The 23,946-nt window shown below is 55.5% G+C and overlaps 1 protein-coding gene across 1 annotated transcript in view; it reads left to right on the top strand.

Moving 5' to 3' along the window:
* Positions 1 to 23,946, top strand: part of ARRDC1 (arrestin domain containing 1) — a 40,096-nt gene that overhangs the window by 5,685 nt on the left and 10,465 nt on the right. Inside the window, exon 2 of the mRNA XM_064677154.1 lies at positions 12,544 to 12,654. Coding sequence (XP_064533224.1) covers positions 12,544 to 12,654 — 111 coding nt within the window. The remainder of the gene's footprint in view (positions 1 to 12,543; positions 12,655 to 23,946) is intronic.

Here is a 23,946-nt window from a genome sequence, read left to right as displayed (position 1 = left end):
TGTCACTCTTCAAATCTCTTGTCTAGAAATGGAAACTGCTTAGGAGAGGAGAAAACGAGCAAAGGACCAGAGTGCTGCCAGTCAGCTGATTTTTGCCCTGTGTGTGTGCTCTGAGTCCCTGGGTCGTGTCCAGGATCTGAAACAGAGGTGAAATGGCTTCAAACCATAGAGATGTTCAGGCTTCTGTCTGCTAGTGATGGCCTTTAAACAGCAACTCACATGCCCAACTCTCTCTGATGGCAAAATAAAACTAGGTGATGGAGTGCCAGTGTTAGATGTGAGTGAGATGTTCTGCTGTGTAGGTTTGTGGGCAGAGGCCTTTCACCAGAAAATGGGTACCTGTGGCTGAGTATTGTTTTGCCCAGCATCAAGTACCGGTTCAGGGCCATGTGGTTGAATTGCATGGCTTGAGCAAACTCCCACAGGTGTATTGGGAGCTTGAGGTGCTGGCTGATGGCAGTGCAGAGGATATGGGGTGTCCCGAGGTAAGGATGGATGCTGCTTCCGACCCCCTCGACAAGATGTGCCAACCTATAATTATTTGGAGACCTAGTTTGAAAACACCCTGATCTCTGAGCACCTTAATCTTCATTAAAAACTGGAGCTTATCAGATATCCTTAGCAAAAGCTGTTTCCAAGAAGCATGAATCATTTCTGGAGCACTAATGCTTATGACTTCCACTCCTTTGTTCTTGCTGACGGCACCGTGTTCTCGGTCGTTCTGGCTCCAGCAGCTCAGGCCAGAGGTGACACCGCTGCAGCAGCTCACTGTTCATCCCTCCCAAACACACCCACCTGAATCCCAAATGCTCCCAAATGCAGTCAGAACAGGATAAAACTGGCAGGGTTCAGCTTAGGTCCTGGATATTTCTTTTCTGTCTGTTTGGACCTCTGAGGTGCCCAGCCTGACTGGGAGCACTGTCTTACCCCCTTGTAGCACTCCCAGCACAGTGAGGATTTGTTATGTATCTGGTGCTCTGGTAATAACAAAAGCATAAGTCATCTTTCCAAACTGATGATCTTGCTATAAATAGAGAATCCAGCTGCTTGCTTTGAATGGCATCAAAGAAAATCATAGGAGCAGCTCTTATGCAGAGTGAAGTGGATTCTGGCTGTTTTCTCTAAAGATGCCGGGGTTGGGGGATTTCTTGACAACAGAGATGTGCAAAAGCAGTTCTCCAGATCTCAGTATGGTGTGTGAAATCTCCAGTGGGGCACAGGTGGGGCTGGGATCTCCCATCCCACGCTGTGCCTTCCTGCCTCCCCATGGCAGAACCTGCCCGCGCCGGTACCTGGGCGGAGTGAGGAGGCACTAAATGCAGGGTTGCTTTACTGCTCGTAAATAAGGCTCTTCAGGAAAAAGCACTTGAAACCTCCCCTGCTGGGAGGAGGGGAGCTGGCTCCGGGCTCGTGCCTGGGAGCTGCAGCAGCACTAAATCATTCCGAGGTGTCTCAGCAGTTCTATCTGCTGAGTTGTGAGTTCAGCGCCTGGAGCAGGGCGGATGGACCTCGGTGCGATTCCACGTGGTTCCTTCTCTCCATGCTTCTTGTCTCCTCTCCCTGTCTGTGGGCTCCAGCCCCTCACACTGAAACTCTGTTCCCAGGATGGCTGAGCAGTCCTGAACGTGCTGCTTTTGTCCTTCTCAGTGCCGTGGAGGCAGAGGCTCTCTCAGGACACTGGGTCATGGCAATATTGTCTGTGCTGAGTCCTTCCAGCCCCAGGCACAGCTAGGGGGTGCCCAGCACGTGACAGGCCTTTCCTGTCCCACCAGGTGCTGAACTGACTTTGCAAGTGCTCATCTCTGAGATAGGGAGTGGGTTTTGGGGAGCTCATGCCCAGGAGCATCCCTTGAGCCTCAGGAGGGGGTGAAGGAGCCTGATCTCCTCTCCTGAGCTTCTGCATTGCATCTGCAGGGCTGTGTGTTGCTGAGGCCAGGAGAGCAGTGTCCAGCTTGTCGTGGGTGGCAGCGAGGGTCTGCCAAAATGAGCAGGACCTGTTTTAGCCTTAACTCCTAGAAAAGGGTATCTGAAAGTGTCAGGAGAAAATGAGCGTGACCCAGTCCTGCAGCAGAGTCTGGCCCACAGGAGCCCTTGTACTCTGGTATTACTGTAAGCCTGTTAAGCATGAATTTCCAGAACTCTTTGAAGCCTTTATTTAGAAAGAGTCTGAAAAGGGAGTAGGCTCTGGTGAATCAAACTCTTTGTGGTGAGTAGGGAAACCTGATCAGTCGGCTGTTTATCTGCTGCAGTGGCTTTTCCACCCAGGATGGAGGGGTGATGCTCCTGTGGCGAGGGCAGAGGGGCTGTCTGGGTGAAGGAGCAGGTCAAACCTGCTCTGGGGTGTGGGAAGAGCAGAGTGGAGCTGGCGGTGGTCGCTCACAGAGGTGTGTTCCCAGGACATCAGAGGGCTCAGCCTCCCTGGCTGCTCCTTGGGAATCGCGGCTTGTTCTGCCAGCGAGGTGGGAAAGGGTGCCAGGCTTTGCATTTGCTGGGAAAGAACGGTGGAGTTAATGAGTTTGAAGGGGTAGTTTGGTTACACCCTGGACCTGACTGGTCTCAAAGCACCCAGCACACCCCTCCTGGGACCTGCAGTGCTCTGTGGTAGGTTGTGGTGGGGCTCCTTGCCCGGTTCTTCCTTTTTTAGACGGCCAAGTCGAGTGTACCAGAATATCTTAAATGCACTGGCTTAAAGCAGTGCTAAGTGCTGGGTGGAAACCTATTCCACTTTGGGCAAGCTATAAAAAAAGAGGTTCCTCACTCCTGTTTCAGTGCTGCTCAGCCCAAGGAAGGGTGGCTGTGGTCCCTGGCTGGCTGAAGTGTTGAGTGCTGGCAGGTCCTGGCATCCATCAGCATTCCTGTCAGCCGGGGCGAGCTGCTGACTCTGCTCCACTCCACTTGTCTGGCTGCACACTGGGCATCTGGGACTTGCATTCCCTTCCCACAGGGCTGTTCTAGGGGCCAAATGCTGAAGATTAGGATGCCCTGACCGCTTCTGTGTGTACAGCCTTGTTTTGCTTTGAAGAGCATAACTTGCTTAAATTCAGGGCTCACAAAAGTCAGTTTAAGTTGCCCAGGCCCCCTGAGAAGGATGGAGTAAATTAGAACCTGTCTTGTGGAGGGGATGATGAGTAAAGCTCTTCTGGACTTTGCTGAGATCCTAAATATGAGATGTTCCTGTACCAGGCTGGCAGCTGCAGGCCCTGCCTGCAGTTTGGTCCCATCCCAGTCCATCCCACCCAAGAGCACCATAGACTCATCTCTCATGGATGGGATGAAGAAAAGTGAAGATCTAGAAGGCAGACACGCACTCCACTCTCCAAACAGGTCACAACTTCCCCCTCTGAATTTCTGTCCAGAGAAACAGAAAGCAAAGAAGTTCCTTGAGACTGAAATTTGGCTGCACACCCCAGAGCGGTTGAAGATCCACATGAAACGCTGCCACTATCTCCTCCAGCCTTCTGCTGCTCTGCAGCCTCTCTGCACTTCCCCTCCAACTCTCAGAGGGATGGATGTTGGGAGAGGAGGCTCCGAGTGCTGCCAGCATGGCTGAGGTGGGTGGCTGGCATGGAGATATTCGTAGGGAGCTGTGAGATCTGCCTCTCTCTCTGCCAGATAGAATCTTGCAGTGCCTCCTCTGCTGCTCTGATCTGGCTGTTCCCAGCACACAGGGATACCTGCATCTGCCATCCATGGCTTGGGAGGAAGAGGACAGTCCCTCAGGGTGCTGGGGTGGTGCACAGTTGCTCTCCTTGCAGGAGGACCTGATGGTTGCCCTGTGTCCAGCTCCGCTGGACTGTTCAGGTCAAACAGGCCGTCTGTTTAGGATGGGGCAAGCGTTTGGGCTCCCAAAACTGGTCTGATGTACAATTTTCTCCTTCCCTGCTTCCTCTGTAGCCAGTGCTAGGCCATGTCCACTGACTCTGCTCTGCCTGCCTGTTATGGTACAGCCTCCTCTGCCTTTGTGGGCTCTCAAGGCAGAGCAAGCCCATTCCTCCCCCCTCTTCCCAGGCTTCTGCATGGCACAGCACTGGGAACTACCTCAGCCTGAAGCTTAAAAAAAACCCCAGACTTGCCTTGTTTTTGCAAGAGGCGGTTTTGGAGGAGTGACTCCCCCAGCACCCCCTTTCTGGAGGATGTTTTTGGAGCAGTGAGGTGCTGGTGGCAGCAGCAGCACAGCAGGGATAGGGGTGAAGGGTGCAGCCCATCAGGCCCTGTGTGCAGGTGTTGCAGTGTTTTCATGCCTGTTGCTAATGAGCAGATCCAAGGCACAGACTTTGTGGCACGTGGTAGTCCCCCTCCCCTGTGGCCTTGTTCACTGGTGGCCTTGTTCCACCCCCAGCCCGACATGTGCAGAGACAGGCTCGTTAAATGTGCTCAGCTGAGGATTTAATTCCAGATGTTCGAGATGACCCCCTTCCTTCCAGGGCAGACAGCGTGCTGATAAAACACTGGGATGCTATAAATAAACCTGTTGGCTCCACAAGGGAGAAAAGCCTTTGGTTTGAACAGGAGTTTGTTCTAAACAGGAGCCCAAGAGTTTGCTTTCTTCTCTCAGGGTGTACGTTGACCCCTGATTTTGGGGAGGAGCTGGAAAATGTAGGTTTGCTTGTTGCTCTCAGTGTGGTGGAAGAAAGTGCTGGAAGAGGTGGGGAGGACAGACCTGCCTGGGAAAGGGCTCAGACAAGATTTGTTCTCCTGATTTTCTACAGGCACACACCTGCCCAGCTTCCCTTTGGAGGCTTCTGCATTCCTAGAATGAGGACATCCTCTGTGTGTCCATTCCTGCCCCTCCCTCGTGCTCGGATGGACTTGGGCTAAAATAACTCCTGCATGGCCAAGATTATGGCTGTGGGTCGCTTTGCCCGTGTGGCAGAGCTGGGGTTGCTACAGGTGGAGTTTTTCCAGGCTGTGTTGAGGAGCTGGTCCAGCCTTCCTGCAGCGTGGGGCTGTGCTGGGTGGGGCTGTGCTTCCTGCAGGTTGTGTGGGACATCCAGGGGGATCCTCCTGCCTTAGCCTGGCAGTGGGCACGTACAGCTCAGTTGCCACAGCCAGGGAGAACTGGCACTGCTCAGCTTGGGCTTGCAGGGCTCTGCTGACCTAGAAATCATCTCACTGAAAGGTCAGAGCCAGGAAGGGAGGGACTGTCCCTTTCACTGCCGTGAGGGGTTTCACTGGTCCAGCCTCTTGCAGGGTGCAGAGGGCATGTGCCAGCCTGGGGAAGGAATGACTGAGTGGCAGAGCTCGCTCCTCAGGGCTAAATGATGCTAAAGCCAGTGCAGAGGGGGTGCAGGGGTGTCCTGAGCCCCAGCTGGGCTCGTGTGTGGCAGAAGCATTGCCATGGGCAGCAGCACGGGGGCAGAGACAGGTCAAACTGTAGCAAGGACTCAGTATTTCCCTGGGAGCCTGTCTGCAGCCTTGGAGCAGGGAGCTGTGTTGGGTGTGAGCTGTGTGATGGGCTGGAAGGCTGTGGGAGGTGGGATGTCCCCTCTGGTCACAGGGAGCAGCATCCAAGTCCTCCATGTACTGGGGCTGCTGGTGGTGTGGGAGATGCTGCTCCACGAGTGTCAGCTCCAGACAAGTCACCTCCTGGGGCCTGGGTACAGGCTTGGATTTGAGCTAAGATGGAAAGCATAGACTACTCTTCTAGACAACTCCTCTTCTTCCACATTAGGGGCCAAGTCTCTTTCCTGCCCCTGTGCTGGGCTCTTGGGAAGGAAGAAAATAAAAACCTCCCCAGACAATCCTTAAGGTTGTGCCAAACCGACCACTGCCTCCAGCATTTGGTGTAAGCTCTGCTCTTGCCTCACTGACTTGTGAAAGACTATTTGTGTCTCAAGAACTGACAGGATGGACCCAGAAGGATGGGGACATCTGAGAATTAATTAGGAGCTGTTGTTTTAATTAGTAGTGTCTTACTATATTCATGCACGAGGGAGTTGTGTGTCTTGTGAGCTCCCAGCCTTCCTGCTCAGCAGACGTGAGCCCTTTCTGTCTGATGTTGTATGGGTGTGTTTCAGTGTAAAGGCCATCAGCAGTACAAAAAAGCCTCATCCTGCCCCTTTTTGAGGTTTCAGTTTCCTTGGTGTCCACTCTTCATGGAACTTTTCTAGGAATTACCCACTCTCTACAAACTGTGAGTAACTTGCTCTGTGTGTGGGTCTTGCTCTCTCCCAGGCTTTCCATTTTCCCAGCACCATCTGATCCTGCTTTGCTGGCAGTTTGGGTAACCCCAAACCCCTCATCTTCATACAGATCCAGGGCAGGGCCTCTACAGGGCTGAAAGATCTAAAAGATCACCCAAACTTGTGATCTTTGCTGAACCCAGAGGTGTCACTCTGAGGTGGAACTGTGGTGCTGTGTTGAGGTGACTTCCTGCTGCCACTGCCACAGCCCATCCTTCTGTCAAGGACAGGTCCATGCTGCTGTGGGTTTGGGAAGGGCTTGGGGCTCAGGAGGATCCATCACCCCCTTCTCCCAGGGCTGTTTCTGACCCTTGGGATGGAAAATGGCTCATTCCCAGCTCATGAGATGCTCTCAGTCCCCGCAGCTCTTGGCGCTCAGACGGCAGGTTGAAGGAATCTAATTAAAAAGCGATCACTGTCTGCCGTGGCTCTGATGGAGAGGGATGAGGAAGGGGGGCTCTGGCTCCCCATGGCTGGTTGCCATGAAATGAAGACTTCTCTGATGCAGACTTGTTTGACTCCCACAGCACTCTCCTCCTCTGCTCCCCTGTTATCTGCACTCAGGTGCACACAAGTTTTCCAAAGGGTGTCTCAGTCCCCAGATCCCCTCTGGTTACAAATGTGTGCCCTGGTCCCTTGTCCTGCGTGAGGTCACTGCGGATGCACAGGGTGGCTCTGCCATCCATCTCATCCCATGGATACAGGGCTGGGCCCCTCCTTCCCTGCACCAGGGATGGCTGGAGCCTCTGGGTCCAGCAGGCAGGGCTGAGGCCACGTGGTGACTCGGGGAGGCTTCAGCTGGCAGAACCCCAGGGCTTTTCCTAAGTGCTGTTACAGAGCTTGGTCACCAGTTCTTCATCTGTCCTTGCAGAGGAAAGGGAATGATGGGACATTCGGTCTGTTTGTCCTGTGTAAACTGCTGCCAAATGCAACAGCCACCACCCCCAGCTGTGCCAGGTTGTACCAGGGCAGGGTTAGGTTGGATCTCAGGGAAAGGTTCCTCCCCCAGAGGGTGGTTGGGCACTGACCAGGCTCCCCAGGGCAGTGGGAACGGCCCCAAGGCTGCCAGAGCTCCAGGAGGGTTTGGACAACTCTCTGAGGGACAGGGTGGGATTGTTGGGGGGTCTGTGCAGGGCCAGGAGCTGGACTTGATGATCCTGGTGGATCATGGTATTCTTCCAGCTCATAGTATTCTGTGATTCTATGAACTGGTTTTGCTGCCTCCCCTGCTCACCCCCAAAACCCCAAACCAACCAAGATATCGGCATCACCTTCCCCTCCACCTCTGCCCATTACTGTTGTGGCAGGTGTGTGACACAGATGGGACTTGAAGCCAGAGGAGTTCACTTGGGACTGGAGCTGAGTGCAGGGTGGCCAGTGAGTCTCTGCTTGCTCAGGACATGACTGGATTTTGGAAATAGGGATGTGCACATACAACCTGCCCCTGGCAGGGGAGGGGACGCGTGTCCTGTGCTTTCCTCTTGCCTGAGATGAAACACCAGCTCCCCCAGGAAGGGCATCTCACTGGGTCATGAGAAAAAGTAATTCGAAGTCTCCTGCTGCTCTCCTTAAATCACCTTGGAAGAAGGCAGTCCTGCCCAGCTCCCGGCATCTCTATTTTTACTTAGTGCAGAGATGGATATGGCTGAGCTGTCTCCTTTTATTTCCAGCATTTGGCGCGTGCTGCAGCGTGTTGCTAAAGATGTGTGTGGCTGGATGTGGAGCTGCCCGCTTCCCTGGATCCCCGAGGGACTGTGGGGGAGAAGGGCTCTTGTCTTCTGGATGGCTTCATCATTCATTTCTTCCCTACTTGCTGCCCTTTGCCTCCCCCCTCCACTTCCCTCATGGTTTTTGGACTTTGTTTTTTTCCTGTATTTATTCAAATCACCCTGGGTAAACAGGGAGCAGGAACGTGGTGACTGGAGCCACTGGTAGCCACTGGATTCCAGAGGCATTTTTAGTGGCTTCCTAATAACTGGAACTGACCTGTTCTGATGCAGAAACTTCTCTTATTTGTTCTGTTTGCAGCTTTGCACAGAGATTTCCTTGGAAAGGCTCAGATTGTACATTTTCCTTCCTGACAGTCAGGCTGAAAATCTCTGTGTCTCAGGTGGCTGCTGCTGCAGCAGCTCTGGTGGTGCCAGTTTGCCAGGCCTGTCCTGCCAGTGCCATTTTTGGGTGGCAGCTGCACCCAGAGCCACCCGAGTTGTACCTGTCACACGCCCCTGTCCCTCCTTCTGCTTGTGGACAGGAGCCTATGCACGATAGCCAAGCCAGTCCCCACTATCTCCCCTGCCCGTGGGATGCTCATGGACAGGCTGATTTCATGGTTAGTTGCTCCAAAACCTGGTTAGGAATGAGATAAATGGTTTGACCTGTTGAACTGGGCACCTCTGAAACCTCACAGATAACCTGGGGGGAACGAGACCCCTGTGGCTGCCAGGCTTTCTAGGGCTCTGGGAATGAAACTGGGGGGCTGTCTGGCTGTCCTGGACCTGCTGCCCCCAGCACTGTGGGTGGACCTGGGGATCTGCTGGCTCCTCCAGCAGCCTGGGGGATGAGCTGGGACATGTGATCCCTGTGTCTAGCTGGAGCCCTGCTGTCAGCCACGGGGCAGTGCCTGTGCTCAGAGATGTTGGCCACCCCATTTGCCACTCACTGAGATGGGGGGAGCTCATGTTTCTGGAGCAGGTTGGAGAAGATGCTCCATAACAAATCTCTGCCCCCTGAACTGCTCCAAGGCTTGTCCTGCATCTGCTGACATCCTGCATCGTGTGCCTGGTGACGGTAGGCTGAGAGCTTTAGGGGAGTGTAGAAGAATGTTGCAATTTCATTGCTGTGAAACTCCCTTCAAGCCTTTTAGCTGGGAATGTTGCTTTCTGCCCTTTTGGTTGCCCTCATGCACCTGGAATGGCAGCCCCAGGGTGTGTGATGGTCAGGAATGTGGCTGGAGAGGGCTGCCCTCGTGGGGGTGCAGGACTGAGACTCCTGAGAACCCCAGAGCTCTCAGTCCCTCCTCTGTAGGAAAGGCTGGCTGCAACCAGCCAGTTTGGGATGTCAGTGGTGAATTGAGAAGCCTTGGAGCTGACAGCTCCTGTGCTTGTGCTGGAGAACCCCTGGGTTCTCCCTGCTGGCTGCAGGGAGACTTTTGGACACGGTCTGACTTTAGCCCTGGTGTTTAACCACGGCAGCAGGGCCCACCAGCCAAGGGCTGGCTCTGAGTGTCAGGCTGCAAACCCGCTGCCTTTGGTTGCTGAGTCTGTCTGTGTGGGAAGGGAGCTGGACCCTAATGTGTGTGTGGCTGAGCATTCCCACCCACCTGCCTCCCAGGAACAGGAGCACCTCCACACCGCAGTGCAGCAAGGCTGGAATTGGAGCCTGGCCTCGCCTTGCAACAGATGGTGGGGATCTATAAACTCCTGTGGCTGAGGGAGAGCCTGCTCAGGGGCTGCTGCTCCCAAAGGGTGGGAATGTTCCCCAGTTCTTGGCTGGGCTTTTCTCACTCACATCTTCTGTGTGAAAAATGTGGGAGCGAAGCGGTTGAGTCTGGACTTGATTTGACTGGATCCATCTGTGTTATCTGGGCTAACTCAGAGCAGGACAGGCTTGTTGTGAGCCTGGAGATATGGTGGTATGTCCAGGTAGGAGCAAGAGGGTGTGGGTACATAGAATTGCCACTCAGCATCATCAGCCAGGCCAGGGAGGGGCTTGTCCCGCTCTGCTCTGCCCTGGGGGGGCCTCCCCTGCAATATTGGGGCAGTCTGGGGGGACACAATGGAAGGAAGAGCTGAAGCCATTAGAGAGTGTCCAAAGGAGGCAACGAGGGTGGGAAGGGCCTTGATTTGAAGCCGGGGGAGGACACTGAGGGCACTTGGGGTGTTCAGCTGGAGAAGAGGAGACTGAGGGCAGAGCTCATGGCAGTTCCAGCTTCCTGGGGAGGGGCAGAGGAGGGGCAGGGACTGAGCTCTGCTCTGGGGGGACCAGGGACAGCACCCAGGGAATGGCTGGAGCTGTGTCAGGGCAGGGTCAGGTTGGATCTCAGGAAAAGGTTCTTCCCCCAGAGGCTGTTTGGGCACTGCCCAGGCTCCCCAGGGCAGTGGGCACAGCCCCAAGGCTGCCAGAGCTCCAGGAGGGTTTGGATGATCCTCTGGGGCACAGGGTGTGACCCTTGGGGATGATCCTGTGCAGGGCTGAGGGTTGGACTTGATGTTCCTTGTGGGTCCCCTCCAACTGAGCAGATTCTCTGACTGCTGATGCTGAGACCCCTCCGTGGTTTTGGCTTTGCCATCTTGCAAAAGAGAGAGTTGGATGTCACCTGGAGGTGTGCCAGGGGTTTGCTGTGATGGTTCACCTTGCGAGGGCTCAGCCCAGGTGTGCTGTGGGGGGGGGCAGCTCCTGTTCTTGCCCTGCCTTGCAAATGCCAACGCACATCACGGACACGAACCAGTAAGAGATGTCAGCCTTGGTGCTCTGTTTGTGTTTGGTTAATGAGAGTTGGCATCTGGAGCTGCTTATCCTTTGTCCTTGAGTACAGAACAACACTTGGACCACAGCGGGCTCTTCCTCTCACTCGTGATCAGCTGTGAGGGTCTGGCAGGAGGTGTGTGGGGGGGAGGCTGTTCTTCCTTGTGGGGTTAGAGACTTTAAGCCCTGAGGAGCTCATTCCACCTGACTGCACACAGCAAAGCATCCTCCTTTACCAGGGCTGGGGTAAGAACTCTGCATTCCCCCTGCAGAGAGGGCTGGATTTGGGGTTCCTTCCACACTGTCCTGCATGGAAGACAAGGTCACACTGGCCAGGCAGGTGCTCTGGAGAGCTGTTTGAGGTGGTCGCAAGCAGCATCACTTGGTGTTTGGGTAGGTGGGTGGAGGTGGTGGTATTGGCAGGGCTGAGAATGCTTGTGAAGGGGATGGGGAGAGCTCTTAACCCAAGGCAAACTGGCCACCTGCTTCCCAGGGAGATACTTCCTGTGGCCGTGGCTTGATTATGGGGAGCAGATGGGTGAAATGGGCACGGGGTCTGTCGGGTGGTTCCTGCCACCTTCCTGCCAGCAGAACTATGCACCTGGCAAATGGGGTGAGGCAGTTCTGTAGGTCCATTAAATCTCTTGCAAAACCTGGTGGGATTTGGGATGGGAGACAGCCCTGGGGACTGTTTGTGCCACTGTAGGTCTGCCTGTGTCCTCCCTGCGTGGAGGCTGCACTGCAGATCTTCTCCTGCTGTGCAGCACGGCCAGTCTGTCACGTTTGTCTGTCTCTGTGGTCCAGTGTCAACATCAGAGTTTAATTTCAACTTGCTGAGTATTGGCCAAGACTAACTGAAAATGTCTGTGGGGAGCTGCTCCGAGAGCCACATGGCTCCTCTGAGCCAGGCTGCGGGCTGAGCTCAGGGGTGACTTTCTCCAGGCGAGGCACGAACAGAGCTCAAATTACTGTCCTTGCTTTTGGAGGGTCAGATGGCATCTCTGGTGCCTCCAGACTGTGCTGTGTGGCTTTGCTGAGCCCTGTGTCTCCAGCAGAGGAGGAAGCCACTCACCTGGGAGTGGTGTCTGGCTGCTGGGAAGCACCCTGCATATCAACATTTTGGAGGTCCTGATGCAGGACAAGTGTTAATGGGCAAAGTGCTTTCACTGCAATCCTTTGAAGCTGAGGCTGACTCTGGGACATGGGAGCAGGCTCCCAGGGGTGGAGATGTCCTCTGAGGTTGGCAGGGCTGTGAACTCAAGCAGCAAAGAACTTGTTCACACTGCACTAGGGGGTTCAGCTTTCTGCTGCTGCTTCAGACAGGGCTGTACACCTTGTTTAGCTGGCTAATGGGCTTGTGCAGAACATGTCTCTGCTCCCAGGGACAGTGGGACATCAGGCTCCTTGTGGGCTGGGAGGCAGCAGAGCTGTCTGCTGCTCATCCCTGTCTGGACAGGGACACCCAAGTGTATAGGAGAGCACCAAGGTTAAGAAACAGCCTCTGCCACCAAGGTCTCTCTGTCAGCCAGAGTGCCAAGGCTGTTCCGTGAATCAGGAGGGGATACTGCTGCTTTTGGGGAAAAACTAGAGAGAGGTTCAACTCTCAGAGAGCTGGAATCACTGCTGGTAAGGGCTTCCACAGTGCAAGGAAGCCAGCATGAGGACTTCAAAGGTGATAATGTCTGGGAATAGCACCGGGTTAGCAGGGAGTGCTCAGCAGTGCTGGGAGTAGGGGGAAAACATGATTTTGAAATGAAAGCTGACCTGATTCTGCTGCTCCATTTCCGCACCCTGTGTGTGTTTTCATGAGGCACTGCTCCTGTGCAGTACCTGAAGCAGGTCTGAACCTGAGGTTTTGCTTTCTCCCAGCGCTTACGTGTGTGCTGTCTCTCCACAGCCATCAAGGTGAGCTGCATTGGGTCCTGTGGGGTGTCCAACAAGATCAACGACACAGCCTGGACCGTGGAGGAGCAGTACTTCAACAGCACCCTGTCCCTGGCAGACAAAGGTATGGTCCACAGAGACCTGGGGGAGATCTGCGCTTCTGGGATGGTTTGCAGAGATGGATCACCCAGACCTCAGCACCCTCTCCACGTGAGATACCCCCTCACAGGCTGCCTTGGCCTGTGCACAGGGGATGGGAGCCAATATTAGAGACTACAAGAGCTTAGTAGGAGCATCCTGAGTAGCTGCAGAACTTGGCAGGCACCCTGCACACCCTGCTGGCATCCTCTGGCCCTGGTCTGCCTGAAGCAGAGCTGTCAGCAGCGACTGCTCCGCTGTCTCAAGGCCCTGTGGGTTCACTCTGCCCCACTTCCTGCTTGTGTTGACTATGGTGGTCACAAAACTCTTCTCAAAGCTGGCCAGAGGAAGCCAGGAGTAGTTTGAAGGGGATTTGGAGGTGTCACTTGTGCTCCAAGAGAAGCACTGGGAGTGTGGCAGGACCAGCCTGGGACAGTTACCTCTGCACCACCCACAAGTGAGATGCCCAGAGATGGTGACAGGGTTGTATTATCTGTGGGGTAAAGTGACACCAGCAGCCTCTGGGGGGATCTGGGCCCGAATGAATGCTGTCTTTCTGCTGTTAAATGGGTCAGCCTTACCACAAATAATTCATGCTGTGCCCTGGCTCCTGTTGAAATCAAGCAGTGCCAGTATTCACCTGCTGAAGACAGTGGCTGTAACAGTAACATGGCAAAAGCCTGGGATAGCAGGAGCTCAACCCTCTGATACTGTTTTATCTAATAACAGGAAATGGGTTAAAACTGAAGTGGCAGTTTCTGCTAGCTCAGCAATTTTGCAAGCAGAGCTTTTAGCATGGAGGGGAGACTGACCTCATCCCCACAGCAACTGGAGAGAGTGCTGCGTGCTCCAGGTCCCTGGGAAGGGAGACAGCTGGCTGGCTCACCTCTTGGCTCATGGCCTGGGGGCTGCAGGGGGAGGTAAACTGTCTGGGAGGGCAGTGGGAGACATTCCTGCCTGATTGTGGATGCAGGGCTGAGCACAGAGCCTGGCTATGAATGTCAGGGTGACAAAATCCCTTTTATGAGGTGCTGCAGACCACTGAGTTTAGATGAGGTGGGGGCTGGAGCCTGCAAATGAGTCTGGACTCGTGGAAAGGTTTAAACCTACAGCTGAAAAATGCACCTTTTGCTTCTAGTATTTAGTGATTCAAGGGAGAGCTGTGATCTTGTGGTCGGTTCTGCCCTGGTAAAGCTGAGCAGTGGCACAAGCCAGGCTAGAGTGGGAAGAGGCAGATGTGCTGTTTGTTGGGTTTGCAACCTCTGGGAGACTTGGATGGTTGCTTTGGCAGCCAGTTCTTGTGAGGCTGCCCTTGGGAGCCGTCCCCTTGACAACTAGGACCAGTGTGGGCTGGGAAGGATGGAAGGCAGGTGCATTGATGACTATGCATTTTCATGGCTCTGAAGTGTCAACTTGGAAGGCCTGAATTCCAAAGGCAGCCAAAATTTGGTGTTCCCAGTTCTTAAACTGTTCATGGAAAACCCTAGTCTTTTGGCTCTTGCTTTGTCTGGGACCCAGACCCTTGTGTGCTGCCCAGTGCAGTGCTGCTGTCTGTCACCTGCTGGTGTCACAGACTCTGCCAGCTTGGAGTGGGTGGCAGGGCTGGGCTGCTGGCACTGCCTGACTTGTCTGAGGTGCAATGAACTGAAGGGGAAATCTGACCCTGCTCAGAAGCTGAGGTGTGTTGTGGTGTCATTGCTGTCCTGCCTTGCAGAGCTGCAGTGTGATCATGGGCAAAGCCTGGCCCCAGTACCAGCAGTTGGTCTGGAACAGCCTGCTGGGTACTCGCGGTCACCGACCTCTGCCCTTCAGCTTTTTGTGTCCCACTGGACACAACTGCTGGAGCTCTCAGCTGCGGATTCCCAGCTCCAGGAAAGCAGGCAGGGAGAGGGCAGGCTGTCCCTCCGTGTGGGAATGCAGCCAAGGGCAGTGCTCACAGGGATTTGCCCTTCATGCTCAGGAACTGGACAGGCAGTGTTTGTGCCATGTCTGTCTCCAGGCAGGATGGCCGGGCCTCTGTGAGGACTGAATGGGATGAGGATGGGAGGGGGTGGTGTTGGCACTGCCTTTGGCCCCGAGTCCACCAGCAGTGATGACTTTGAAGCCGCCCCTGGCAGTTGCTGCGCTGGCTCCTGTGGATGTGGGAACAAAAGCCCTGGGGGCTGGCACAGCTCCAGCCTGCGGCACAGGGACAGAGATAACCCTGCTGTCACAGCCCTCACCGTGACATTGATGCGTGTCTGGGCTGGCACAGCAGAGGGAAGCTGGGCTGCTGCTCCGTGTCCCTGCCTCTGCGTGTGCCTGTCTGTCTGTCCGTGTCCTCCTGGCAGTGGGGCAGTGGCAGGGGTTTGCTGGGGGATCCTCGGTGCTGACTCAGCCATGGTGTTTTTAGGCTTTCCAGGAATAGCTCCCAGCTGTCCTGGCCTTTCCTGAAGAGAGCACGAAGGAGCTTCAGGCAGATAGAATGTCCCTCATGGGTGTTCCCTGGGGGGCTCCTTGCAGGGCTGACCCCTGGCTGGGAGGGGAAACTGAGGCAGGCTGGACTCCTGGCACTTGGCATGGTGAGCTTGCTGGTGGGTGATGGCAGGTGCCAGGGTGTGGGTGAGTTAAGGGAGTTGGAAGCGTTTCCAAGGAGACTCCCAAAGGAGCTGGCCCACACTGCCAGCACACGACTTTTTCCCTGGTCAGGATCTACAGCCACTGGTGACAGAGCACCACGAGCAAAGCTCACTGCAGTGGCATCTGGTATGGCCCTGCCATGTGTGTAAAAACCACACAGAACCCCCCAGGGTGAATCCATACCTGTTCCTCCAGGTGAGGGCTGGCTGTGCCCACCACTCTTTCCCCTGCCATGGGAAGCAAGCAGCACGAGGGAGGGCAGGACCGCGGGAGGCCCTTCCTGCCCTGCTGCCGGAGCAGCTGATCCGCACAGGGGACGTCCCCGCCCAGCAGCACGAGTGGAAATGAATGGAGGAAGGGGAGGAATTTGCTTCTGCCTCAGAGGACTCTTCTGTTCCTGCCTTTCCCCCACTACCTCTTCTTTTTGAACAAGTGTACTAAAAACCCCAAAAAGGCAGGGGAAGCAGTGTGTCTGTGCTGGGGGGAGCTGGCAGCCAGGCTGTGCCCTGGGGCAGAGGGTGATGCCGGGCTGTCCACTGGCACCATCCCCAGCTCTGTTGCAGAGGGTTCATCCAGCCTGGTGGTGTTGGCTCGGCTTGAGGAAGGATCCCAGGTGTCCCCAAGGCCACACAGCCGACGGGGCTCTGTCTTACAGGTCCCTGGTGAGTGGCTGGTGCTCCAGTGGTTCCCCCGCAGTGCTGGGGAGGTGGTGCAGGGACAGGCTCAGCCTGAAAAACAACCTGCCCCGCGCTCTGCCTTCCCACATCCTGAGCTGGAGGTTCGAAAAACAGCGATCCGTGCTCTTTGAGGACACGTGGGGGGAAGGGGAGAGCAGGTTTGCAAAACTATGGAGGCTTTTCGATTGCTCTTTAAGTCTCTAAGAGAGACTCCACACTTCTCCCACACACCGTTGCATTGAAGTAAGTGAGGGGGCAGCTTGTCCTAAGTAGCATCAGCCGTTGCTTTATTACACAGCGGTTTGGGGTTTTTTAGGGCTGTACCATTGCATGAGAAGGGAGGCAGGCCCTGAAATAACCCAGATGCCCACTTTGCAATGTAAGACACTTATTTAAGGCACTTTCCCACCTCTCCCCTGTCTTGGAGCAGCACCCAGGGTGTGGAGGACTGGGCTGTGCCACTGGAGCATCGGCAGGTTGGTGACCAGTGTTTTGCTGCAGAGGGCCCTGCTCCCCTTGGTGCCGACCCAGTGCTTGGCCCCACTGGAGCAGCACATCCTCCCTGCTCCGGGAAAGCCTCTGGAGTTGAGCAGGAGCTGGAGGCAGCAGGCACCCGTGAGGAGCTGTGGATTGTGCTGCAGCCTTGGCAGTCACACACAGGCCAAGGGTTTAATGAACTCGGGCTCTTTACATAAAAGCTGCTGGGAAGTGCAGAGCGTGCCAGCTGCTCCAGAGCCTCTCGCTGCTCTGTTTGCTGAGAGCACAGTGCAGTGCAACAGAGGTCACTCAGCCCACAGGGGCTTCTCAGGGAGGCTCCTTGTTTGCCTGCTTTGAGGGGAGGCTGAGGTGGGGATTTGCTTTTCCCACTTGGGCTTTGACTGCTCCCTGGTGCTGGTTTTTTTAGGGGGGGATCTCTTTGCAAAGAAATGCAAGTGGAGTGGGGCCTGTTGGGTTTCTGTAGGTGTCAGCAGCACAGGAGATCAAGTGGCAGCGAGTACAGAATAGCACTGCTTGTACCCACCACTCTCAAACACAGAGATGCTTCTCTTGATCCAATATAATGGAGTGATTCAGCTCTGTGGAGCCTCCTGCTCCTCTCCCCCTCCCTGCTGCAGCTCTGTCCTTAGAGGAGCAGGTTCATTGTGTCCCTGCACCCTCATGAGGCTGTTTCTGCCCTGTGTCTCCAGCTGCACACACAGCCCTCGCCCTGTGCATGCAAAGGTAGACTTCTGGGGTTTTTTTATTCCCTTTAAATCCTCCTTGTACCTGAGTTGAACCCGTGCAGGGAGCTGGCTGTAATTTCCAGCTGACCTTTCTTCTGGCAGCTTGTTAGTTAGCTCGGAGCACTGCAGGGATTTCCTGGCAGCTCCACACGCTTCCTCTGCTGGCAGATTTCTTGCACAAAGAGCTAAAAAGGGGCAGCTGTGCATCACCTCTTCCCTGGGGTGGTTCTCTGCCGGCCTGGCACAACACCTTCATGGCCAGCAGTTGGCACAGGGTGACTCTCCTGGCTTCCAGCTGAATTTAAAAAGCTTGGTGACCTGACTGAGCAGGACTGTGAGACCCGTGTCTCTCGTTCTGTGCTCAGGAGTTGCTGTGTGAGCAGCTGATGCTCCTGGAGAGCCCCTGCCCAGGAGGGAGCAGGAGGGTGCCCATGGGCAGTGGTGAGCCATTAAGGATGTACTGGTTCCAGCTCCTGCCCACACTCAGCTGCCGGGCTCAGGAGCAGGTTCAGCCCAGGAAAACCATGTGGAAGGATCTGCACTTGCCTTGGGTCACTGCTTCCTCAGCACTTCCCAATTTCTTGCCTCAGTAGATCAGTTAATCCTCTAGGTTTTTTTGCAGCATTGCCATACTGCCAGATCCTGCTAATTCATGGAGAATGTCCCTGGAAAGTGCTGAGACAGAGGTTTATGGGCAGTGGAGCCCTCTCCTCCATGCTGGGCTCTGTGGTGCACTGCCTGTGTTACAGAAAGGTTTATCATTACCCATGTTGGAGTGCTGGGGTTGTTCCTGCCGTGTCTGTGTGTGAGCAAAGCTGCTGTGAGCGAGTTGGTGCCATGAATGGGAAGGTGGAGCCTGCTGGGGCCGTGCTCCCTCCCTGCCTTACAGAGCAGGGGAGCTCTTGTTCGAGCTGAGCGCTGAGGCTTTCCTGGCAGCTTTGGCTGTGCTCGCTCCTCTGGCTGTTGGCTGCTCCCTGGGTGGCACTGTGTCTGTGTGTGCACTTCCCTCATTTGTTACAGCTTGTAATCCCGTGTATGAGCTTCGTTCACCAGAGCCTGAGTTGAGCCCTCCTGCTAAAGCTGTGATGGCTCAGCGTCACCTCAAGTGCCCTGGCACGGGCAAAATTAACTCTCCTCACCTGACAGCTCTGCTGCAGCCTCCTGTGAGCTAAAGAGCTCTGACCCCTTGCTTGATACATCAGTGTTGAGATGTATTATGTATCTAATATTCATTTTTCTGGGCTGCAAAGGTGGATGACGGGAGAGGGAGAGGAGGGCAGGGGTGAGCAGGGTGCTGGCAGAGTCATGACTGGGGGGTCAGTGTCCCACAGCACAGTGCAGAGGTAGAGCTGCCCATTCCTCCAGCCCAGAGTGGAAAACACAAACCTGCTGCTTTCCTGCTCCCTGCCTGGAGGGCCTCCAGAGGACAGTGCCCGAGCTGTGCATCTGCAACACTGATACCACTCCATCTCAGCACCTTTGGAGGAGCTCACCTTCCCCAGGGAAGAGGGAGGGCTGATTTTAAGCAGCAGGAAGGCTGTATTGCTCTGAGCCATGGCGTGGGCACCAGCAGGCACTGGGTACCTTTCTGTGCTACTTGATTTGGCCAACACAATTAATGCATCACTCGCTGAGTAGCCAGAGAGGAATTGCCATATGGCCTGGCCTGCTGTTCCTCTGCTAGAAGAACCAAAAAATATGTGTACTCCAAAGGAGCAGCCTGTTCCTGCTCCTCCACCTGTGTGTGCAGCAGGAGGGAGCAGAGCCACAGCCGTCTGCTTGGCTGGTACCAGTGGGGAGAGATGGGGATTGGGGTGGGAGCCCCGTTTCAGCCACTCCCAGGGTGCAGAGGCACCTTCCAGCTCCCAGTTGTGGTTGTAGAGCAAATATCATCCTCCTCTTCTGGGGATGGAGGGAGTATAACATAGAATATTCACAGAACCACAGAATATGTGGAGTTGGAGGGGACCCACAAGGATCATCATGTCCAACCCTCAGCCCTGCACAGGCCCATCCCCAACAGTCACCCCCTGTGCCCCAGAGGAGCATCCAAACTCTCCTGGAGCTCTGGCAGCCTTGGGGCTGTGCCCACTGCCCTGGGGAGCCTGGTCAGTGCCCAACCACCCTCTGGGGGAAGAACCTTTTCCTGAGATCCAACCTGACCCTGCCCTGGCACAGCTCCAGCCATTCCCTGGGTGCTGTCCCTGGTCCCCCCAGAGCAGAGCTCAGTCCCTGCCCCTCCTCTGCCCCTCCCCAGGAAGCTGGAACTGCCATGAGCTCTGCCCTCAGTCTCCTCTTCTCCAGCTGAACACCCCAAGTGCCCTCAGTGTCCTCCCCCGGCTTCAAATCAAGGCCCTTCCCCATCCTCGTTGCCTCCTTTGGACACTCTCTAATGGCTTCAGCTCTTCCTTCCATTGTGTCCCCCCAGACTGCCCCAATATTGCAGGGGAGGCCCCCCCAGGTCAAAGCAGAGCAGGACAAGCCCCTCCCTGTCCTGGCTGGTGATGTTCATCTCTTGTCCCAGTCTAGCCGTGGGTGCAGCCTGGCGAGGCAGAGGGGTGTGTTGTGCCACTCCATGTCTCCTGGCCTGCAGCCTGCTGTGTGCTCAGACCTCTGGGCTGGCTGTCCCAGCACCCCACAGTGTGAGGTTTCATAGGAGTGAGTAATAAAAGCTTGTCTGAGTGTGTTGTGTTTGTGCCTGAGTGACCAAGGCACCTCCCAACCCCCTTCTGGCTTCCCCACAGTGCCTTCCCCCGCTGGCACCATCCTGGAGGTCCTGGCTTGGTGGTGGTGGCCATCAGCCTTGTGGAGACAGGGCTGTGACCAGCTGTGACCTCCAGCTCCCCAGGGAGGGAGAGGCTGGGGCTGGGGGAGCCAGCCTGGCAGGAGGGTTTGGCAGATGGTCCTGATTGGAACAGGCAGCCCAGGCAGATCTGGTCCCACCAGTGCTGTCAGACTGGCCTGTCTGCACGGGCCACTAACCCAGGAGCTGCAGAACAGCTCTGGGAACCCAGGCAGGATGCAGCAGCTCAGTGTCCTCGTCCCTGTGTGGTTGGTTCCTCCTGAACCCCAGCCCTGCCCTGCTCTTGTGCTGGGCAGAGGCTGCCAGAGGACCTTTCCCAGCCCTTGGCTGGCTGCTGGCAGGGCAGGGCGTGGGCAGGGAGCTTCCCCTCGCTCCGGAGGGAGGATGGATTTGAAGGGCTGGTGATTTCCTCTGGCTGCCAGCTCTGCCCTGGCAGCACTGCTGGGACAAGAGCCCAAGCCCTTTCAGCAGCTGTGGTGGAGGAAGCTCGACTTGGATCATTTGTTTAACAGTGTAAATACAGACGAGTGGTCATTGCACCCCCCCACAGCTATGACGATGTTGTTTTTCCTGTGCTGGTCTGCAGTGAGTGCAGGGAAAACCTTTGTTTGGGTTGGAAAGGACCTTAAAGCTCATCTCATTCCACCCCCTGCCAGGGACAGGGACACCTTCCACTAGAATGGGTTTCTCCAAATCCTGTCCAAGCTGGCCTTGGACACTTCCAGGGATGGGGCAGCCACAGCTTGTCTGGGCAACTTGTGCCAGGGCCTCAACACTCTCACAGTGAAGAATTTTTTCCTTATATCTAACTGAAATCTGCCCTCTGGCAGTGGGAAGCCATTCCCCCTTGTCCTGTCCCTGCATCCCTTGTCCCAAGTCCCTCTCCAGCTCTCTTGGAGCCCCTTTAGGCCCTGGAAGGGGCTCTCTGGTCTCCCCAGCACCTTTTCTTCTCCAGGTGAACACCTCCAGCTCTCCCAGCCTGGCTCTAGAGGGGCTCCAGCACTTGGAGCATCTCTGTGGCCTCCTCTGGACTCAATCCAGCAGCTCCTTGTCCGTGCTGGGCTCCCAGGGCTGGAGCAGCTCTGCAGGGGGGTCTCACCTGAGGGGGCAGAGGGGCAGAATCCCACCCCCCTCCCCTACTGCCCACACTGTGGGATCAGCCCAGGACATATGGCTGGGGCATACTGAGCTCCTCCTCCACCAGCACCCCCAAGGTGTTGTCCCCAGGGCTTCTCTCAATCCCCTCCCTGCCCGGCCTGTATTTGTGCTTGGCATTGCCCTGACCCCAGTGCAGGACCTTGCACTTGGCCTTGTCAAACGTCACAAAGCTCTCACAGGCCCAACCTCTCCAGCGTGGCAAGATGTGTCTGGGTGGCAATGCAGTGTCACCAGGGGACTCAGCAGAAGTCTAGGTGTCAGCCCTCTGGATCAGAGCATTTCCTTTCTGCAAAGGATGAGTCGTTCCAGGACTCCTCCCCATCCACTGGTACAAGAAAACAACCCCTGTCCCGGTGTGGATTGGAGGGAAGCAGCTGAGCCATGAATGGGAGAGACCAGACAAATCTCCTCTGGCTTCAGGGAGATCTCTGCTTTGCACTGTAAGATGGCTCTTCTGCACTATCAGTGTGTTGTTGCTGCTCCTGCTATCTGGGTTTGGGTTTTTTCTAGCCTGTCTGGGGCAGCAGCTTCTTTCCCTCCAGGAATTTTTAGAGAGGACGTTTCCCAAGGCCGTGTGGGGGTGGCTGGTCTCTGCTGGCCTGGCTCCTATCAGGAGTAAAGGTATGGCCCCACAGCAGAGCCCAGCTAAGCCAGCTGCATCACAACTTTCTCAAGGTATTTTTAGCTGCACGTAAACTTCAGGAAAAGCTGTTTTGCAGCCGAGCACAGTGTGGCCTTTGTTCCAGCTCCTGGGAATGGGGAGGGACCGACTCAGCGTGGCTGGCACAGCCCTGTCCCCTCACAGGGAGTGTGTGAGCTGCCCAGGGGCATTGCAGCCCACCAGAGACCCCCTGAGCAGTGCTGGGCTCCTGCTGTGCCCATGCCCGGGCTGTGGGTGGTTTGGCAAAGCCTCTGGTTCTGGAGCAGCTTGGAAAAGGGCTGCTCTTCCCGGGTGTTGGAGTGGCAGTGGCTCCCCCCATGGTGGGAAACCAGCTCCCCTCTGCCTGCTGCCAACAACTGTCTTTGTTGCAAAGTCAACCTGCAAGTGAAATCAGCACATTAAATGTCCTGGGTGGTTCCTTGAAGCTCTCAGGGCTGGAGGGTCAGGGGCAATGAGTGGCTTCCCCTGGGCTTTGTGTTCCACTTGCTGCTTGGATGCTGGAGTTGCACAGCAGTGGGACAGCTCTGGGTGCTCTGCATGGTGCTGCACCTCCCCTGCTGTGACCTGGGGATCTGCTCAAGGCCCTGTGTGGGACTGATGCTGCAGGTGTCCCTCACAGGGAGCTGAGGTGGCTTTTGCTGCTGTTCTCCATGTGAGAAGTACCTGGGTGTTGGCTCATGGTCGGTCTGTGCCCTGCCCATGCCCACAGGGGTGGCTGGGACAAGGGGAATGGTGGATTTTCCCTGTTATCTCAAGATTAGTCAGCATTTGGAAGTGGAAGTTCAGCCTTTAGGAGCAAAGTTGCCAACCAGTTTAAAAGGAGTTGCCACCTCCCTTCCCGCTGTAATAGGGCTTGGCTTGGGATTTGCCAACATTCCACCAGACACAGGGCAGAAGACTGAAGTTGGCTTTGTAATTCCAGGCAACTTGTAAATGAACCTCCACTGTGTTTGTGCTGGAGGATCTTCTGCCAGGAGAGGCAAGCAGAAGCCCAGTTTTAACTTGCTATTTTGGGGTCCCAGGTGTTTTTGGGGACCAAAGTTTGGGATCCCAGGGGGTCTGGGGACTCTTTTCACTCCCAGTTTGGAGGCCCTAGGGGTGTTTTTGGGGAACGTTTTCACCCCCAATTTGGTGGTACCAGGAGTTTCTGGGCACCCTTTTCATCTCAAATTTGCAGATTCCAGGGGTGTTTGGGAACTCTTCTCATCCCCAGTTTGGGAATCCCAGTTTTTTGGAACCCATTTCACCCCCAGTTTGGCTGTCCTGGCTCTTCAGGGATTCTTTTCAACCCCAATGCTGGATCTCGGTGGGATTTGGGGGACCCTTTTCACCCCTAATTTGGGGATCCCAGGAGTATTTGGGGACCCTTTTCACCCCAATTTAGGGATCCCGAGGGGAGGAGCAGATTGGTGTCACATTACTGCTGAATATCTGCCTCTCCTCCTGCTGCAGGGGGAGGCAGGCAGGCCCCAAGCTCACCTGCAGTCTTCACTGCCCTGTGGCCCTGCCAGACACTCTGGATCATGCCCATGCCTTCATGGGAGTCTCCCATCTTGTTTGGGATTATCTGTTGTTCTTCACCTTACTTTTATTGACCTTTGTCTCTGAAATAGCTCTGGCACTGAACTCCAACAGCCCTTCTGCTTTCCACGCTTCTTGGAATGGCCACTCCAGGATGTTGAGGGTGCCTAAAGATGCTTCTCCCTCTTTGGGGGAAGGAGAGAGTGGACTGGAAATAGCAGGTCTGAAAACAAGAGCTGCTGCTAATTGCCTGCAGCATCTCTGTGCTCAGTGGAGTGGAGAATGGAGCTGGCTGTGCTTCCCTGGCCCCCAGCTCGGGGCAGGGCTGGACTTGGGGCTCTGTGTCCACGAGCTGAATGTTGCTGTGATGCCCCAGCTCCACGTGAGCTGCAGCAGGGCATGACTTCAGTCCGGGGTGGCTGCTCTGGGAGCTCCTCACTGGCTGCAAAGAGCAGGAAGGGCCTTTTCCAGCCCGCGTGGGCAGCTCGTTGCAGGCAGGAGCTGCAGGAGAGCTTTGGAGCTGCTCCGTGGGGTCACAGCCATTCCCCAGAGATACCAACAGGTCTCTGGGCGCTTGGGCTTGGTCTGGACTATCAGGGTTGTTTAGGCTGAGCTG

Source organism: Pseudopipra pipra, chromosome 20, assembly GCF_036250125.1.
Source record: "Pseudopipra pipra isolate bDixPip1 chromosome 20, bDixPip1.hap1, whole genome shotgun sequence".
Classification (NCBI taxonomy): domain Eukaryota; kingdom Metazoa; phylum Chordata; class Aves; order Passeriformes; family Pipridae; genus Pseudopipra; species Pseudopipra pipra.
This window is presented reverse-complemented; position numbering and strand designations above follow the sequence as displayed.